This window comes from Pelodiscus sinensis, chromosome 6, assembly GCF_052426305.1.
Source record: "Pelodiscus sinensis isolate ZL-2025 chromosome 6, ASM5242630v1, whole genome shotgun sequence".
NCBI lineage: Eukaryota > Metazoa > Chordata > Testudines > Trionychidae > Pelodiscus > Pelodiscus sinensis.
In genome coordinates, this window is record NC_143057.1 from 1,055,320 (window position 1) to 1,076,353 (window position 21,034).

The following is a 21,034-nucleotide window of genomic DNA, read 5'->3' on the forward strand; positions in this document are numbered from 1 at the left end:
AGTGCTGAAAAGGTTTTGGGGGAAGAATTTAAACAGAAGGCAGATCAAAATTAGATAACAAGTCATCCATGATTCTTAACTGCTAATATTTTAAAAACTATGGGATGATATACCTCCCCCACTATGATGCAACAAGAAAACTGCAGAAGCTATGTTAGTGACAAACTTAGTGCATGAATTTATATGCTAAAATCCATTAATCTGGGACGAGTTAGAAACAGTCTGAAAATGTTTACCCATCAATTTCACATTTTATTGCAACATTAATTTTCTAGAAGCCAGAATGAGCATTTTAAAGCTGGTTCCTTTCAGAATAGGACACTACTGAGATACTATAAATCTGCCAAAGACTTCATTCTATATTTCAGGGACTTTATCTGAGTTGTAAAACACAAACTTTGATAGGATCTGAAACTTTATATTTCAGAAGTCTTAAACCATAAAGACTTTAAGGTATTTGCACTATTTAAGTGACGTCCTTGTCTCTCGCAGGACAAAGTTCTCTCCCAGAGCCTTTACAGGTAAATAAGGAGAATACAGGCAGTCCCCGAGTTACGCGGATCCGACTTATGTCGGATCCGCAGTTACGAACGGGGCTTTTCTCGCCCCAGAGGACAGGAGCGGCGGGACGCCCAGATGCGCCACGGTCCTGCCGCCCACGTCCTACGGGGTGAGAAAAGCTGCTCCGCATCTCCCTGGTCTGCTGGTGGGGGAAACCCCCCCCAGCAGACCAGGGAGACGGGGAGCAAAGCCTCGGAGGACGCCGGCAGCGTGACAGCTGCGGTGCGTCTGGGCTGTCCCGCTGCTCGCGTGCTCCGCGGCTTTGCTCCGCGTCTCCCTGGTCTGCTGTACAGCAGACCAGGGAGACACGGAGCAAAGCCGCGGAGGACCCGGGCGGCAGGACCGCAGTGCGTCTCGGTCCGTCGCCTGCGTCTCCCTGGTCTGCTGGGGGGAGGGAGGGGGCAACTAGTGTGCCCCCCCCCCCCCCCAGCAGACCAGGCTTTTCTCCGGACGCCTGTGGTAGAGCAGCTGGGGTGCTGCCGTTTGGTCCCGCAGTGCCACTCTGGGCGCTACTGGACCAACCTGGCAGCACCCCAGCTGCTCTGCCCCAGGCGTCCTGATTCAGCCGCTGCTGGTCAGTTTCAGCAGCGGCTGAATCAGGACGCCTGGGGCAGAGCAGCTTGGGTGCTGCTGGGTTGGTCCAGTACCGCCGAGGAGCGGTGCTATTGGAGCAATCCAGCAGCACCCCAGCTGCTCTGCCCCTGGCGTCCCCAAGTCAGCCGCTGCTGAAACTGACCAGTGCTGACTACAGGAAGCCCGAGGCAGAGTTGCTCTGCCTCGGGCTTCCTGGAATCAGCCGCTGATCAGTTTCAACAGGCTGAATCTGGACGCCAATTCCGACTTACATACAGATTCAACTTAAGAATCCCAGGCGTCCCCAAGTCGGAACTGGCGTACAGATTCAGCCTGTTGAAACTGATCAGCGGCTGATTCCAGGAAGCCCGGGGCAGAGCAACTCTGCCTCGGGCTTCCTGTAGTCAGCCGCTGGTCAGTTTCAGCAGCGGCTGAATCTGGACGCCAGTGCCGACTTACATACAGATTCAACTTAAGAACAAACCTACAGTCCCTATCTTGTACGTAACCCGGGGACTGCCTGTACAGTGTAACAATTTACCTTTTTGTGTTCATTTATTAACACAACATCCATTTTGCTGTTGATCAGGAAGTGATCTCAACATTAACAAGCTTTAGAACCTCCATTCACTTTCTAGTGGTACAACTGACACAAATGCTGCTGCTCTTTGTAAATTAATTTTAGACCCTGATATTAACAAATAGTAAGCAGAGACATAACTGAGAAACTAACATGCTCTGTTGAAGTAAATATGCCAAGTTCACTTACAATCTGTTTCCCACATTATAAATCAATTATACATCATAATTACAGTCCTCTCTAGTCTGCCATTTGGGAATTATTTTTAAAATTACTGTTTAAAACACTGGAGATCCCCCCCCCCCCCCATCACTTTGGCACTAAAAACTAGGGTAACAGAACAATGAATATTTGTCTGCATTTGTTTTCACATATGCAATATTAATGGATAAAGTATTAGTTTGTTTTATTCAATTGTAAATACAGTCACTGCTAAAATTTATGTTAACACTTAGTTTTCCAGAGAACAAAGGAAAAGCATTCAAAGCTAGAGGTCTCCTTAACAACAAGGAAAGGATACAACTTGTGGCAAAGAGCCAGGCTGAAGTTTGCACAGTTCAATCAGAAGTGTTGTGTACATGACCTCAATGTGTGGTGGAACTGGAAGCTGAAACAGTTCTGCAAATACCACCTGGAGGGGAAGGGGGGGGGAAGAAGAGAGGGGGAAAAAAAAAAAAAAGCATGTTACCAAGCTCAGTCTTGACACATGCAAAGCTTTCCACCATCATGTCCAAGTCTGCACAATTCTGACTCTTGCTATGAGGACTATAAGATGTTCCCTATAAAAGTTTTTGCAATAATAACTACTGCAAGATCCATTTGGGACAAGAGCCCACGGTATTTATCAGGCTGAAGTTTCATAATACAATGAGACAATTAAAAACCCACCACCTTAAATGCCACCCTTCCACTCACTCAACACCTCTACAGCATCTTACAGTACAATCTTCTGAATTGGTTTGAATTAGGGATACAAGCGACCAATTGAGTCACTACTCAGCTACTCGCTCCCCCAACTTACAATAGAGCCAACAAGGCAGGGGGAGGGAGCAGGAACCAATGCTGGGGGAGCTGGCTTAAATGGTCTTTACAGGGGAAGGGGGGCAGGGAAGGCAGACACACAGCAGGGGACCCAGCTTGCACTGGCTGCGGGACTGCTGCAGCTCTGTTTTTTAAATGTAGTAAGAACCACCAGATTCTTACTACATTTAAAAGGCACAGCTGCAGTGGGGGACCTGGCGCAAGCCAGGAATTAGCTGTCCCGGCTCGCACTGGATCCCAGACACTGTGCCTCTGCTTTAAAAAGCAGAGCCACAGCCGTCTGGGACTGGGCATGAGCTAGGACAGCTAAGTCCCAGCTTGCACTGGGTCCTCCGTTATGGCTCTTACTGGTGGCTCTTACTACCTTTAAAAAGCAGAGCCGCAGTGGTCCTGGAGTCAGCGCTAGTTGGGACTGTTCAGTCCCGACTCGCAACCCTCCCAGAAGATGTCCCCCTTATCGACTAATTGAACAGTTGATGGAAATTCTATTGACAACTCCATTAGCTTACTAATATCCCTATTTAATATCCCTAGTTTGAATTTTAGAGACATCTTCAGGTTGACCCCCTATTGCAGGGGTGGGGAACCACTGACCCAAAGAAAAATCAGTTGGGGGCCAAAAGCTGGGGGGGGGGGGACGACAACAACTAGAGTTCCAGCATGGACTCCCCAATACTGGGGGAAGCCCTAAGCCTCGGGGGCCAGATCCAGGCAACCCAGGGGCCACATCCCCTGCCCTATTAGCTTCTAAATAAGAGTCTTGTAAAATTATCTGTTTTTTAAACTAAGTTATTCTCCAAATTAAGAATGCCTAGAGAACCTTAATTCCCCAGCAAGAGTGAAACAAAACCACTAAGGTCACAAAGGAAGTCAGACAAAACAACAACCCAAAAATGCCACATCTCATTCAGTAAATATTTTTAATAAAAAAAAACCCTCTCTTTCTATCACACCTCTCAGTCTTCATCCTCAAAGAAATCTTACACAACACCTTCACAAAAATGAGCCTGGGGGCTTAACTTCATAACTTCGCTAAAGGTCACTTAATGCTAAAATGGGAACTTCAGATGGGCATACCCTGCTTTTTAAGGGCCATCAGTCCCCAAGGATCTACAGGAGGAGCAGGGCACTGGTGACCTTTTACTAAGTTGGATGGTTGACTCCGCTGCACCAACATCTCATTGAGCACACAGTAAGGCACACCGGGCCTTCACTTAACCCATGTACTTGAGTGTCATCTGCTGACAGGGTACCAAATGCATCAAGGCACTGAGTGATAGATACATGGTGTGTGCATCAGAGACCAACTGCAGGACGGGAGCCTCTCGCCTAAGGGGCTACGCCAAAGTGCTCTGTAGCTAGGTATAATGAGGAAGGAAGAATTCTGAGCCTGGCTTCAAAAACTTTATGGGATGAAGTGAGCTAAACCCTCGGGTCCAGGCCATGAATCCTTTAAGCGCCTAGCATAACTGGGTATGGTTTGGCACTCTGAGGCAAAATGGAGCACTCCAGACCTTCATCAGTGAGGCAGAACATATGTATCAAAGCATAAGTGACATTTTGCTTTTCTGTTGGTTGGTTAACATTATTTCTATTATTCAAATGACTTTTTGAAAAGGGAAATTTCTCAGATAAAAGGCCTTGCAAAAGAGGTTGCAGTCAATATTCAAGTCACCATATTCAACTTTATGGCCAGTTTAATGTAAAGTTCTACATGGCTGTATCAGCCTTTGAGAGTTCTCTGAGCAGAGGAACTGAGAACCTCCATTTGTCTTCCTGCTCACATTTGTAGTTATTAAAAAAATCTCTCTCCCATAAGAAGTGACTATGAAAAAGAAATCTCACTAGACAGCCAGAAATTGACGTCAAATTAAAAGCTAAAGAATTCCTGTGACATGACATACAGTACTGCAAGCACCTCACAAGATAACTAGTAAGCGACAAAGGTATGGGTTGCCATTTAAATAAAGCTTATTTTCAGATCTAAAAATTTTAAGAGCAAGACCATCTCAGAGTTAATTGGTCTACAAGTACGCGGGCCAGCTACGAAAACTCAACAGGTAAAACTTCAGAAATGCCTCTATTTGAAACACCACTGTAATAGAATCATAGAGCCAGAAGAGACCTCAGGAGGTCATCAAGTCCAGCCCCTGGCCAAGGCAGGACCAATCCCAACTTGTAACAGAACTTGATTCACTTGTTAAAACTTAAGTTAGTGAGAAACTACACCCTAGCCTTCGGGCCATGGACAGCAATGGTTTGAAGTCTATTATTTACAAAATAAAGGTATTATGTATGTGTACAAGATGCTGTGCGTAAAATGCATACCTCAACTATGTGATAGTTCAAAGGGATTTTGTTATTTCCTGGATAGCTCAGTAGCTGTGCAGCACTGCAAAGAAATACGTACATACGAGTTAGAATGTAACACATTAGAGATACAGTCTAGATACCAAGAAATGATTTACTGAATAGCTCTTTTTTTGTATGAAGAATGGCAGATTGACAGGCCTGAAGACTGAAGCCACCTATTTATGAACAGAACAGGCACAATACAAGCATCAGTGCCAGCTTAACCAAACATATGACTGAACCACAACCTGAAAGGACGTTCCATTTCTATTCATATGCAATTCTTGAATACTCAAGCTACTAACAAGGACACCATCGAACATAAGCTTTTGAGGTGGTTTGCCCAACTGAAAACTGGACTGAAACCAAACTTAGTTCTTATAAGCCAGCCAGACAATAACCTCGAGACTTGTCTCCACTACGGGCTAGATCTGTGCTGTGGTGATCAATCCACCAAGTCTAGTGAAAACCAGTTAAATCGACCACTGATCATTCAGACATCATCTCCCCACCAGAATGAGATGAATAAGGGGAGTTGACTGGAGAGTTTCCCCCACTGATCCAGCACCATGTGGACCCCATAATAAGTAGATGTAAGCTACATTGACTTGGGTAACCCTACTAACATAACCCAAATTGCATAGCTTAGATCAACTTGTTCCCATAGTGTAGACCTGCAGCCCTCAGACAGCCACTTACCTTGCCTGTATTTGATTCATAACTCAAAATGAAGAGTCATATATCTCATTAGCAAGTGCCTGACCAGCAACCTCCCTATGGCCCTTATTTTACCCACTGATATCTGAATATAGGACAAGCTAATGGAAAATACAAGAGGCCCTCTGACTTTTGAAGTATCATTTAATGAACTCTAGATTGTCCTGCATTTGTCTCAAAGGAAATTAATACCACTTCAGTTATTTTAAGCCTAGTCCATCAGCACTAATTTACAACCGCCTCTAGACAGCCTTTCCACTTTTCTTGTAGAGATCCACTGGATCTCTAGCAAAATGCAGGACAATGTAGCACTTTAAAGACTAACAAGATGGTTTATTAGATGATGAGCTTTCGTGGGCCAGACCCACTTCCTCAGATCAAACTGGATCTCTAGTTTCTGTGGAATCAGAAAGCCAAACAAGTCATCATGTAAGCAAGCCTTGCCACCAAAATACAAATTTGCCCTTCATAGCAAAATACAAATCTGCCCGTCTACTACGGCTATTGGCTCTTTTCTGGAAAAGCTACATCTTAGTGGAATGTAGGCATATAATTTCCTAACTTCTTCATCTCCAGTTTTTGGACAACATTCATTTCAGGACTTTAAAAGTCTCCAGTGAAAGCCACAACGCACAAGAGAGAAAACAAATTCAGGAAGGAAAAATTCAGATATTGTGGTATCATAACACTTTCCCTTTATTTACTCAGTAAAAGAAACTTACCATGTTTTTCTCTCTTTCCAGTGGGATTTGATGATGCAATGAAGATTTTCTTCTATTACAAACCTCTCAACGGAATGACTGCCAGGCATAACAGGACCCTATTAAGACAGAATTAAGATCTATGAAAAGTCACTGCTACAAGTGAATAGTTTTTTTTAGAGATAATTATTCACAAGGATTAACACACTGTTTCCTGTCAGATGTAAAAACTTCCTCTAAGCAATCTATTTCTTCAAAGTGTTTTCAACTGCTACAGTACAAAGGGGTAATTTTTAATGATGTCTTTTTATTTAAAACAAATCACAGAGAAGCACTCGAACTCACATCTTGGTTTTTACATCAGGTTGTCTTATTTATAGATGAAACCTTGGGTCAGTTATATTAAAATTTCTAAAATCCACCTCCAATTTCAGCTGCACCTGTTTTGGACACTTATTAGTCATTTTCACCACTCAATGTTTTTAACCTAACCTTCCAAGGACATATTCAGCAATTCTATACAATTTCATCCTAGCATATTTCCCACTGCCACACACGCCACCTTTATTCCAACTGCTTCTGAACATTACACAAAATGGCTTCAATTCATAAAAATGACTCCACACATAAAGGCCTAGGGATGTTAAAATTAGATTAATCAACTAGTCCAAAAGTCGAAGGAATTTCCATCGACTATTTGATTAGTCGATAAGGGCGCTTCTGCTCTGAAATGTAGCAAGAGCAGGTCTGGCTGTTGCTGCATTTCAAAGGCGGAAGTGCCCTTTGAAATGTACGAGAGTTAAAATTTAGCAGTTTTAAAATGTACAAGAAGTTAAAATTTAGCAGTTTTAAAAAAGTTTTTACACACCAAACACATGATGGCATAGAATCATAGAACAGTAGAACTGGAAGGGACTTGAGAGATCATCAAATCCAGTCCCCTGCCCCCATGGCAGGACCAAGCACCATCTAGAATGGCATGGCATATGGTGATATTGACGTGAGCCTGGCATCACCACACTACTCACAAACTACTCAAGCAACAAGCTAGGCCAACGATCCCAAACAAGAACCAATAAGAGTAAGACAACATTTGAACTGAGGTATCATGTAATGTGCATATCACATACTACAAAATAACTTCTTATAAAATCTAAAAGCTTCATGGACGTTTTTTATGTATCTGTCTGTCAAGCTTACAGGGATCTGCAGGTGATCCAATAACTTTTCTACAGATAAAAGTGCCACAGTTCAAAGTCAGTTATTTCATGCACTGGGTCTCATCAGAAGTGGACCCCCTCTCATTTTCAACAGTATAAGCATCCAGCTTTTAGCTCAGCCAGGTAATGCCACAAGAAACTTGAATGCTGTGACCTGTTTTCATAAAAAGTGAAGAATGGTCTAGGGCAGAACATGGATTCTTTGGGACCACATAAGTAATTCTGGTGGAGGGAGAAAAGAACATGCTATATTTGGGGAAAGGTTTCTCTGGCAGACTCTGTTAAAGAAAACCCACCCACAGCTGTCTGAAGCTGATTGGGGGGTTTGGAACATCAGAGATCATCTCAGTGAGAAAGAGGATTTGTGAGCTAAGACCAGGTGAAGGTAGCCAAAGGCACATACATTACGACATACATTATAAGTACGTGCACATGTTAAGAATCCAGAACCGTCCTGTGCTTCCCCCAGCTTTGTGACCCCTGCTGTGGATTCAGATGTCAGTATGCAAAACCCTCCCTTTCCTGCCCCTCCTGAAGATCACATACCTCAGGATCATCTGTGTAGTCAAACATTCTGAAGATAACTCTTGGCATAGGATAAATTGAATCTTCAGTGTGAGGTGGTGGAGTAAAAGGAGGCAGATTGTGCTGCAGTGCTTCACAGAGAATACTGTCAAAGGCAAGATAGGGCCTCAAAATGTGTCTTTCCTGCCAGCGATCTTTTTTCAACTTCTGAATCTGGGCCCAAAGGCAGTCTAAATACTGAAGACAAGACAGGAAATATTCTTAAATATCAGATTTAGATTCTTGTAAGTGCCTGAAATACTCTTTTGTCTCAAGAGCTTAGTTCCTCCCTCAGCCACTCCAGAAAGCCCTTAAGAATGTCACGGATTTTCAAAAAAGGATTTCCTAATTACTGAACTCTATCACTCACACTTTCAGAAAAGCAAAGCAGCTAGTTAGGCTGCTTATTATTTAAAAGATAAAGACGGATTACTAAATTTAATTTATACATTGAAGAAAGCAGACTTCATAGTTCCACATATTCAAAAATGTTGTCACCTATATTCTACAAACAAATACCCCAGTCCTCTACTTCTCTTAGGATATTGCTACACAGCAAAGTTATTTTAGAATAACGGCCATTATTCTGAAATAACTATGCGAGCATCTACACGGCCATTGCGTTATTTTGAAATAACGGGCAGCTTATTCCAAAATCTGTAAACCTCATTCTACAAAGAATAATGCCTATTCCAAAATAGCTATTTTGGAATAAAGAGTGTGTAGATACTCCACTGCTGCTATTTTGAAATAGCCCCATACCAGTGCCATTCTATGATATTCCTCCCCAGTGCCTCTTGGGGCTCTAAATCGAGATAACACGTCACATTAGGGAAGCTTGCCTCGGACTAATTTTGAGCCTGCCCTGCAGTGTAGATATGCTATTTTGAAATAAATTATTTCAGAATAACTATTCCAGAATAGCTTATTTCAAAATTGATGTGCAGTGTAGACATAGCCTCAGTTATTGGATGCATATAAACCTATGATACATTCAACATAATTAGCTGCTGCTGCTCCTGCTTTTCTCCTAAGTCATATATGAGATAAAACAAAGAAATATGGAGACAAGAAGAGACAATTGCTTCTAAATACGGTTTTCTATGCTTTAGAATGATCAACAGAAGCTAGAATAATTCTTGTTTTCTGTATTTCTTGACTTTAACAAAGTTCTCATTTTTTTTCTGAGACTCTTTCGGATACTGATTGGTACTTCAGTTACTCAGTAATTTGCGCTCTTAACCATGCTACATCTCTATGTATTTTGCATCTTGCCTGTTGCTCCTCAGTATCCTGATGGTATCATGTTCCCATGACGACAGAGCAGGAATCAGTCTCAGCACAGAATCTAGCATGCCTGGAAGTCCACACCCCCTGGACAACAGTGCCTCTTACCAAGTGCAGGATAGAAGGGGCCAAAGGGCCATGGCCCTCCCACTTTTTCAAAAATGGATGGAACTGGCTAGTCCACGATTTGCCTCGGGCTCAATCTCCTGGCCCTTCCCTCTTTCTCCAAGGCCTCACCTTCTGGGCAGGCCAGAAGCAAATCCTGGGGTCTCTAAAGGGGGAGCTTTGGCATCTTTCACTGAGCCTTGGGTGCTGTTTCATTGGCTGCTGAGGGGGCAGACTTATGCTTATGCTAATAGCCCTGCATTTCACAGGAAGACAGTCCCTTTGGTTTCCCATGAGGTAGCCAGTGTGAGGGATCCCAGGCCACCACTATCACTACAACTCTTCACACCTATCTTCTCAGGGGCAAGAGCACTGCCTGTGCTGTTCACCACACGGCAGCAGGCGCGGCCTCTTTAAGCGTGAAGGAGACAAGAGGTAGGCCACTCAAAAACTGTGTCCACTAGTAGGTTCAAGACAGCTGCAAAGAATGAGGTTGCTGAAGGGCAAACAGTGCAGGTTCCCTTTCTATCAATATGTTTCCAATGTAATTCTCCCAAATGGTGACTCCTTAGAACGACCAGGTTTTGTACAGGGTTAGACTTGAGAAACTGAACATAGCTGACTGCCTAAGACCTACTGAGGATAGCACAAACAGAGGGAAAGGGAGAAATGTTCACTTCAACAATATCACTTTTTCACAAGAAAAGAAGTGATTTAGCCCCAGAGTTCTCTACATTTGTTATTACATGGCAAATAAAATCCATTTACCTCTTCCTGCTGATGTGGTTTCTCAGCAGTCCAAACTTGTAACATGGGTACATGGATCTTCTGACGCCGTCTATTACATATAAAAAAAAAAGAACACCTACCCCTTTTAAAACTGTAATCTAGAAAAAGTAATGTTTTCTATTGGCCACGTACAGCATTTGATCTCTTCAGCTGTGTAGCTTTGTAGTGAACATTTACTAATCTTTCAGATATTATTTAAAGTGCTACTACGGGCTGTCCTCTCTGCAGTGTTGGGTTAGCTATACTTGAGCTAACTCATCCTGTTACAGCAGACGGTGCTTCATTAAAAACAGAAGTTGAGCCCCCACAACATTACTAACGTGAGTGTTAGAAGCTCTCAAGCTTCAATCCACAACCCCACAGGTCAGCTAGCTTGAGTTTAAAGCACTATTTAACTGACACTAGAGATCCGTATGTGGACAGGAGTTGGATTAGGCACCATATTAGCTAACACTATACAAGTCCTATATCTTTTATAAGCTGCTGTTAAAGGAACCCTCGAAATAATGCAAAATTAATAGAACTTTAGCTTTTTTGCATCAATATTATAAAAGCTAAACAAGTTTTAGACAACTGAAAAAAATTAGGAGCCTCTACTAGTACGAAAGATAGTGTTCAGCATTTAGTGTTTAATAAATCCCATGTCTGCTATTTCACCATGTGAATTCTGAGAATTCTCAGGTTTTACAATTTTAGATTACTTTTGAATGACCAACAAACAGGTATTTATTCTGCATTTCAGCAGGTTCAAGGGAAGAAGGGATCGCTGTTGGCAGTAGTCTTACTTCAAATAGCTTTCAGTCTGGGACAAAATGCGGTCCATCTCAGCATCCTTTTTCTCATACAGTTCCTTCCCAACCCAGGGCAGAGATGACAGAAATGCAAACACATACCAGTCACATCGCACCTGCAGAGAACGAGGACCACAACAAAAACAAACAATCCTTCAATATGCAATTAAGTTCAATATTGGAATAAAAAGTCTCAAGAAACATCTAATTTTAGTTGGAAAATTCTCCTACAATCAAAGAAATAACTATTTCTTTGGAAGTGCAGCTATACTTCAGTGATCACTCGTAGAGACTTCAGAACCCAAAGATGTTTTTAGGAGCTCAGCGCTTGAAAGCAAAAATGTATTTCAGTGTGTGGGTATAAGATATATGCATGTTTATTCACATTAAGTATTGGATAAATGGAGACAAAGTGGGTAAGGGAATATTTTTGGGGGCCAATTTCTTAAAAAGAATTAGAGGATAGAAGATATTACCTCATCCACCTTGTCTCTAACATCCTCAGACTGACACTACTACCACTACACAGCATACATAAGTTGGTACGGTAAAAATATTGTGCACTGGCGATACTACTTAATGATTAGCAGGCAACTTAAAGACATAACTACAAAGGAATCTTTGTATCTTACCAGTATTTTAGGTTAGAAGCAGTAAATATTAAAATAAAATCACTTTACTTGACACTACATTTATTCTTTGGCCAGTGAATCCAACCACTGACAGAATGGTTTAAACACTGCAGGGAAAAAAAATTCCATCATCTGTTTTTAAACAGTCTCAGATTGCCATTATAAAAAAAATGCAAGTATTAACATTAAAATGTTGGTTCAAATTGAAGATGACAATTGGTTTTCAAAACAGAATTATGCTTTAAAGGAACAGTCTGTAAAAATGGTCTCTTTCTTTACAAGTTCTTCCCTGTGGGTGTGTTCAAAGCCATACCTGCCAACTTTCAGCAAGAAGAGAGCTGTACGCAATTCTTACTTCTGTAGCAATAGAATTGTTTTCTAACTTTCAATTCTTTTTGAAAAATCTGTTTAAAAGACAATGCATTGCATGGGTGTCCCGATGCCATCATCTGCAACATCTTTACACTACCGAGGAGGCAGAAGCAGCAAAACATGCTGTCTGATTCTCAGAGACCATGGTGGATTTACATGGTTGACAGTTAGAAAATAAAACATTGCGCTTGTAAACTGGGTCATAAATAATGGGAAAGTCTGAGTGACAGACAGTTTTAGAGTCACTTTTCAGATTAGTCCAGTATTTTAAAGTTTCAAAACACAAACATGGCAGAATCTCATTGAGGATTTATGTGTATGCCAAAAGTGAACGTAAAAAAAGCCATCTGAGCTGACTGACTACAGAAGGGCAGAATATTTTATTTATTTCTCTAATTGCTACTGCTTCCTTCTGGTTATATGGAATTACAGTCAGCACCTATTTGGGGAGTGTACCATTGCATGATCCCATTCTAACCTGTTGGCCACTGGTAATGTAAGTGCTTGGCTGTGAAAAATTCCTGATGGAATAGCAAGTCATCCATATAGTAAACAGTCCTTTGCTTACCTGGGGCACATCTTCCTCTTGAGTCACACTCACAAAGTTCTCAAACATGGCTACCATTGAAGGAGCAGCTATTACATGACAATTCACAAGATCAGATAGAAAACGAACCTAATAAGACAAAGAAAAGTTCTGGTATACATTTTAAGCATTTTTATTCTCTTGCAATTACTTATGCAAGAATGAAGTAGCAAGTCTGAGCCTGGCAACAAGAACTATAAACATTAATTCAGCTACTAAAACAAGCTACAAAAATGTTATTAGCACACACTTAGTAGCTCAAAGAAAGCATGAAATGCAAAAGTCTCTCCCTGAACAACACATACTTTAAGCCTTGTCCCATCAACTGTGTCAGAATATTTTCTGTCTAAACAGAATTAGGATTATTTCTTTTGGGATGAAAAATCTCTTGCACCCCTCACGTCGCCTCCTAGTCAGAGTCCTCATTTCCATAAGACAGACAGGGCAGCCACCCCAGGCTCTATGCTGTAGAGGACCCCCTGGCAGCTGCCCCAACCATCCTATGGACAGGACAATCCACCATATTGGTCTTTTCTGCGGGATTACCTGGATGGCCTGGAGCCTCCTGCACTCACAGCAGCGGGGGGAGCTGCAGAAAGTGGAGCGACTCAACCTGCTCCACTCCATCACCATCTCCCAGCCAGGTCGCTCCACCTCACTGTAGCTAGAGGAAGTGGATTATCCCACTCCGCTCTGCTTCCCCAAACAATGAAGGGCTCAAAGGAGCAGAGCAGGCTCACGGAGATCTCTCCTGCTCACCACCACTGTGAAGCAGAGACCCAGCTGGGAGAGGGTGGTGGAGTGGAACCCCTGTTGCCTGCCTTACACCCCCCCCCCCCAGATAATCCCCTAGGTCGTGTCACCTTGGGGAGGGGACAGAGTAGGGATGGGAAGAGGCAGAGTGGGAGTGGAGCAGGGGCAAAGCATGGGGGAAAGGCCAGGAGTCGGGCCTGAGGCAGGGGGATTGCCTCCAGTCCCACACTCCCCTAGGGATGGCCCTGCTCCTAGTACAACTATAGAATACTGTTTCCCATGGATCACAATTAGACACACCTTAATTCTACCAGGTGTAACAGAGATAGCACATCAGGTTAAGAGGACGGGAGCATAAGAGGTGAAAAAAATACTACTTACTAAATACACAGCTTCATTGTACAGATTGGCTTTCAAACATTCTTTGACCTGACGAATCATGGCTTCTACAAATTCCCCTCCAAAATTGTAGTTCCTGGCATTCAGCAACCCAACGAGTGTTGTGTAAACTGTGAGCTTTTCTGGTAACAGGCGTGCACTGATTTAAACGCAGAAAAGAAAAAAATATTGCATCAGATGTTAATCTGTGTGCTATGCGACCTGTTGCAGTTATAACTTCTCAGATTCTATCAGGGCAGGTTAAACTTGGCTTTTTCTTGTGCTAGAGTTAGAAATACTACACAGACCATTAATTTTTCCTTCATTTGTTTACTTTCCTCTCTAAATTGCTTCTCTAATGGCTTTAAACTACAAGCCTATATACTACTAAATTCAAGTTAAAAATATTTTCCTTTTAATACATTCCAGTAGATGAGAACTGCATGGTTTAAAACTGTCCAGTTCTAAAGCCTGCAGCAACTGTGTGTTAGTATTACATCAGCTGCAGCTTCGGTCTCACACTGAAGTTAATGTGAATTGGACAGAAGTCATTATTGAAAAGAAAAATGGCATAAGAGCCTGGAATGGCATTTACTAGAAGTTTCAAACACTTTACATAGAGGGAAGTTGAGGAGTATTTTATAAAAAGGCTTTATGCCCCACATGGCTCCTGGAAGCAGTGGCATGTCCCTTCTCTGGCTTCTATATAAACAAGCAGCAAGGAGGGTCCACACACTGTCCCCACCCCAAACACCAGCTTTGCAGCTCCCACTGGCCGAGAACTGCAGGGGTGGAACCTACAGATGGGGTGGCATACAGAGCCACCTGGCTGCACCTCTGTGCAAGAGCCATGGGGGGACACTTCCAGGAACTGATTGAGATAAACACCACCCAGAACCTGCACCTCCTAGACCCTCTAGACCCCCCTGCCCCAGCCCTAATTCCCCTCCTACTCCTCAAACCCTTTTATCCCAGCTCAGCACACCCTCCTGCACCCCAAGCCCTTCATCCTTGGCCCCACCCCAGAGTACCCAACCCCTCCCACACTCCAGCCTGTGATTTCGTGAGCATTCATGACCCGCCATAAAACTTCCACACAGAGTGGCCCTTAGGCCAAAAAATTTGTCTACCCCTGTTTTGGATCATGAAAACCTGAATCTGAATTTTTGTAGTTTTTTAAAAAATAAACTACAGTAGAAATAATGATTCTCATGCTCTTTCATGTATATTTTTATATGAATATGGCTAAGCAGTTTCAGAGCCAAAGGTGAAGATTTTTATGCCCTACTAAAGTCTTTTTTGTTTTTCCTTGTGCAATTCCTTTAAATGCAGTAAAACTTCAGGAACATGTAAGAAACTTTAACACATTTTGCACTGCATATAAAAAATATAGACACAAAGAGGTTATCACATCAACTTAGCCGATTTTAAATGGAAAGCGCTTATAAAATTCAAAGGAATTGTTCCGATGATAATCTAAAGTTATCTCCTTAACTAGGTTTTGTATTCATGTGCATTTTATACCCTGAAACATGCATTACTGTCATGGGAAACAAGTTAACTTCTTGACTAAGAATCTAACATTCATTACAAAAAGTGTGGTTGTAGTAGCATCTGACCATGCATTCAACACTAATTTACTTACCCTGGAGTTTAGTGCCTCATCTTACACAAGATACAGAAAGTACAAAGTACAACACCAAGAGCCAGAAGAAACCCCACTAGATGCTACACCACCTCAGATGAAGCCCTCAACAAGTCCCTCCCTACAGATTTACACTACCAACAGTGAAAGATGGCTTGCTGTGGTGGGGAGTAGGACTGGATTATCTGCTTAGCTGCTTTTAGAACAGACTAAGACGGTGGTGTCCAACACACTAGCCACATGTGACTATTTGGTTGGTTGAGTGTGGCTAGTTGGCTATAGTGGCTACTGCTTCAGAACTGGTTGGACACCACTGCCTTAAGAGAATACAGTGTGCACAAACAATATGCTCATTTTCACTCCAGTTATTACTGTTGTCAATTTCCTTGGGTCAGCGTACACAGCGTCAGAAATGTACAAACTGTTCACATGAACATTTTAAATATGTCATGTATATTTGAAAAACATTTAGTGTAGATAATACATCATCACCTGGATCCACAAATCTTTTGCATACATACACTGTACAAAGAATTCTTAATATCTTGCTTCTGTAGTTTGGTAGATCAGCCTCCAAGACACCAGCTAGGCCTTCCAAGTTGCTCTCCAAAGAAGAAGTACTCTAACAAAGGAGATAATTATTAGAAACCCATCACAACCAATCAAGGGATAGCCAGCCAACCCTTCAGTAACAAGACTGTTTCAATAGAAGACTATTTTGTTGTGTCCTTATTGATAAAAATAAAACCGGGTAAGAAAGCAGTTTTGCATTTTGTTTTTTAATGCAAGTGATGTTCCAAAGTTTATCTGGCTACACAAGATACGTTTAGTTTACTAAAAGTAGACAACAGGTAAGTAGTAAGACAAGGAAGTGAGCAATACCTCCTGAATTCCACACAGAAACGTGGAAGGCAGTCCATTTTTAGTTCTTTATTATTACTCTCAATCCATCTACTGCAAATATATTAAGGACGACAAAAGTAATCTCTTTGAAATGTTTTTAAAAGAAAAATTGGAAAGATCCCTTAAGTATCCCTAGCTTGGGTCTGGAAACATGCAAGAGCCTACCATCCAAGTGAGATTCTGTACTGCCACACCTCTTGAAATGTAAAGATACGGAACAGCTGTGTACTGTATTTAATTGAAACACTGCCAATTAACTGCCCACAAAAGCATTTCTAAACTTTTTTTTTTAAACTATTTCAGCAGCATGGTCAGCCAGAAAAGTTAGTGAGCATATTATTTCATGAAATTCACCAGTGTTCATCATTTAACGTATCCACTGAGTAGTATCTAGTCAGAACTAGCAGCATATGACTAAAGTGTTCATAGAAAACTGGGTGAAATTAAATTTAAATTAGTATTTACAAACTCTAACCAGTCACCTCTACTTACTACTAATTTCATATCTTCTTTGGTTCTTCATGCCATTTTTTCTTCTCTATAATAGACTGCTCATTTTCCTGAGATGTCATCAATGCATTTCCTGTTTTCCCCTTCTCTCCCTGCCCACCCTCACTTTGATTCCCCTCCAGGTGCTGTCACTGAAAGGTTCCAGATTAGCCACTTGATCGTAAAATCTAATAAATACAAAGCCAACATTCTTCCATCCTTTGCTTCCAGCAGACAGTATGAGCTTTCCTTCTGTTCCCTGCAAGTCAGTCTCCTGGCTGCCCCATGGCTACAGAGAGAGGAGCGCCTCGATACCTTCCCTCCCTCACTGCCTCAATTTGGCCCTCCTCCCCAGCTTACCTTGGCTACTCAAAGCTTTGCCAAGAAGCAGAAGAATGAAGCAACCCTGTTCATATGAGCTCCATTGTTGCCTACAGGATTCTCACCAAACTGTATCATTAATACGTTGTTTACAAGTGAAAAATCTTTAAATACCCCAATCTGTACAAAACTCCAAGTTACATGTTCCCCATCACCTTTGTTCTTGTATCTTCTCCTCCACACCCTTCCATTTGTTACCAGCACTAATCATGCCTTGCCTCAAATTCAACTCTCAGCTCTTCAGGGCAGTGACTGTATTACCATATAGTTGTACAGCACAACAACAATAGGGCTCTGAACTCAGTTGTGGCCAGAGTCCTTTTAAGTTCTCTCTGCTGTCTTGGAAAGCTTAACAACAGTAGCAGAAAACTGTCTCAAGAGTAGGACAAGAGCACTGCATTTAAACTCAGGCGCTAGAGGATCATAAGAATTTTATTTTTTAAAATAAAGAAGGAAAACATCACTTCTGCAGAAGCTAATGAAATTCCAATTGGGGAACTATTCCAATGATCCTGCAAGAGAATTCACTGGACTCTTTCAATAAGACACTAACTCAGCAGTGCACAAAGCATAGACAGTGATCAAATTAAAACTTTATAAGCTTGAGACTAAGTTTAACATGTTAGTATCCTACAGAGATTATTGTCTAGCCCATATAATATCTTACTTAAAACTGTGTGCATGTTATAAGTGTATCTACCCTGCTATTCATCAGAAGTCCAAGATCCGTTTAGACAGGAGACTGTCCCCAGCCATCATGTTACTTCAAACACTCACTCACTCCTCAGCATAGCTGGCCCACCACCAGAGTTCACTGGGCAAGAGCTGGTAAACCGGTAAGCATATTGTTAAACCTCATGCTTATTGGTATGCTTACCAGATAACCATTTAATATCTCTAGCCTCTAGCACCCTGTGATACTTGGGGTGTTATGCTGCACTTCAGTAGATCCCTGAACACATGCACCAGACCACCCATGAGCAAAAAGTTGCCAGACAAGAGCCAGTTGGGGACTGCTCCATGCGCCCCACATACCTTCTGGCTGTAAGCGCAGAAGCCTGCACAAGATAAGTGACGAACTTACATCTAATATCTGAATGCATGACCTATGGTTCTACACCAATTTCAATTCATGGATTAGATAGAACTCTCTCAGAAGACGCCTACCTCCAAGGATTCAACCAATAGGCCACTTCTCATAAGAAATTGCTTCTCATACCTTCTCTCCCACTCTGCATATTAAAGATTCCAATCTTTCTTCAATTTCAGATGGCTCAGATGTTCTCCTTCTTTTGTGAGGTTGTCCTCCTGTTTCAATACAGTAATAAAACCAAGAATGCCAGTTAGTAACTCAACAGCTTTAAAAATGTTTTTGAACAATTCTGTCAGCCTCAGCCCATGTGCCAGTTCTGTACAATAATAAAAAGGACCAAAAAGATACTCAAGTGTTTATTTTAAACAGACCCAACAAAACATGAAAAACAAAGCTAAGAGTAATTAAAACATACTCAGTTTCTGTAGCCTTGTACTCTCTAGGATTTTGTTCACCGCTAATCAAATCCTTTTTACTTTCTTATTTGAAAGATGTTTTTGGAAGTGCATTTCTGCTAAAGTAGCAAGATACTACGTGCGTACCACTGATAATGCAAGTTACACACACATTATAGAATTAGTAGTACTTAGGTACAGCTCATCTGAAGTAGCACATGGGATTATCTGGCACCAAAGATAACATGAGAAAATGCCTGAGCAAGGAGGTTCAGGTAGCCTTTTACTCACAGGTTGAATCTCTCTAGTCCAGCAATATCCGTAGTCCGGCATGATTTTAGTTAGCCGTGGCAGTGTTGGTAATTCTGCTAGACAATACTGACCTCTTGTGATTCAGCAAATTCTCTGGTTCAGCACCAGTCAGGTCCCAAGAGTGCTGGACTAGAGAGATTCAACCTGTAAAGATTTTGTATTTTGGAAAAAAGACTAGGCAAACAAGCGATAAAGACCTTTTAAGAGCAGATGTAGTTGAATTCTAAATGACTGAATTTATCTTTGAAGGTCAGAGCTGAAAATGTTGGCCGTAAAAGAGTAGATTTTCTATCTTAGAATTGCATCAAATGAACTATATATACCCTCAAAGGTGCATCTCTTATATACATATATGTTATCATACTGTCATCACCAAGGCACTAAGTGACATGACTGACAGCTATCACATGTGGTTCATTTTTTCACCATCTCCCAGAGGAAAAGCTGTACATGAATTATCCTTTGTTTTAGTAAAGCTGCACCCTGCTGTACAGATGGTGGAGAAGGCAAGGTGGAAATAGTGCCCCTTGAAGCTGATGCAAAGGTGGTGAAGTTTGTGTTGGTGCTTTGTTCCCTAGGGAGTTTGGTGACCAGCCTGGAACTGGCCATTGAGAAAGCCTGCCACCTGCAGAGATGAACTTTCCCTTATGATAGTACATTCTATTGTGTTAAGGGAGTGAAGCTGTCGACTAGTCCTCATGTCAGAATTTTAGCTGATCTTTTAGACATGTTGGGCACAGATCATTAAGCACCTTCAAGATAAAAATTGAGACCTTGATGTAATACTCTCTAAAAAGTCAATGTAGAGTTCAGAACAATTCAGCGTGCTCCCAGTAGCCTTTGTTGCAGTGGTCTGCATTAGGCAGATTGATGGTTTTATGTCCAGCTATATCACATCAGTATTGGTGTGCTAGCAAGGAACCCAAGAGCATTGCTGATCTGCAGACTGACGTGATCAGTTGAGGACTTTTAACAAAAGCTGACTGCCCTGGGACTGCAAATTCCCCAACTTGACTGCTCTCATAAGTCTTGCCTGAGTTCAGCTTCAGAAAGCTGTTCACATATCAGCTGATGTCAAAGCACTGGGCTACCTTGGTGATAGTAGCATGGCTCTACCTGTTCTTCACTGCATACAGCTGACTCATCTGGTACTTGAATCCAGGCATCTCACAGGTTTGCCTAGTAGCTGCATGTAGAACAGAAGTGGGAGCAAACCCCTGCAGCTTGGGAAGCCTTCCTAAATGCGCGTTCCTTGTCAGTGAAGGGTAACACCAGGTCTTCACAGAGCTGGTCTGCAGGCATGCAGCACTAAAGGGGTATAATCAAAGAATACTGGGACTGGAAGGGACCTCAAGAAGTCATTGAGTCCAGTCCCCTGCCAAGACCAAATACTGTCTAGACCATCCCTGATAGACATTTATCTAACCTACTCTTACATATCTCCAGAGATGGGGATTCCACAACCTCCCTGGGCAATTTATTCCAGTGTTTAACTACCCTAACAGTTAGGAACTTTTTCCTAATGTCCAACCTCAACCTCCCTTGCTGCAGTTTAAGCCCCTTGCTGCTTGTTCTATCCTCAGAGGCCAAGATGAACAAGTTTTCTCTCTCCTCCTTGTGACACCCTTTTAGATACCTGAAAACGGCTATCATGTCCCCCCTCAGTCTTCTCTTTTCTAAACTAAACAAGCCCAGTTCTTTCAGCCTTCCCTCATAGCTCATGTTCTCTCGACCTTTCATCATTCTTGTTGCTCTTCTCTGCACCCTCTCCCATTTCTCCACATCTTTCTTGAAATGCGGTGCCCAGACCCCGG

General features: G+C 42.2%; 1 protein-coding gene across 3 annotated transcripts in view; it reads right to left on the reverse strand.

The window, feature by feature from the left end:
• The window catches only part of NCBP1 (nuclear cap binding protein subunit 1), a 46,774-nt gene that overhangs the window by 25,040 nt on the left and 700 nt on the right, over positions 1-21,034 (reverse strand). The window contains exons 1-11 of one of the 3 annotated variants that reach the window (XM_075931201.2): positions 20,337-20,352; positions 18,588-18,728; positions 16,169-16,269; positions 14,006-14,162; positions 12,854-12,961; positions 11,276-11,397; positions 10,470-10,539; positions 8,292-8,507; positions 6,547-6,644; positions 5,084-5,147; positions 2,235-2,345 (exon numbers count right to left, since the gene is read on the reverse strand). In XM_075931201.2, coding sequence (XP_075787316.2) covers positions 2,235-2,345; positions 5,084-5,147; positions 6,547-6,644; positions 8,292-8,507; positions 10,470-10,539; positions 11,276-11,397; positions 12,854-12,961; positions 14,006-14,162; positions 16,169-16,269; positions 18,588-18,620 — 1,080 coding nt within the window. In that variant the 5' untranslated portion in view covers positions 18,621-18,728; positions 20,337-20,352. Of the gene's footprint in view, positions 1-2,234; positions 2,346-5,083; positions 5,148-6,546; positions 6,645-8,291; positions 8,508-10,469; positions 10,540-11,275; positions 11,398-12,853; positions 12,962-14,005; positions 14,163-16,139; positions 16,270-18,587; positions 18,729-20,336; positions 20,353-21,034 lie in introns of those variants that run through there. The other 2 variants (XM_075931203.2, XM_075931202.2) reach the window with 2 other exon arrangements.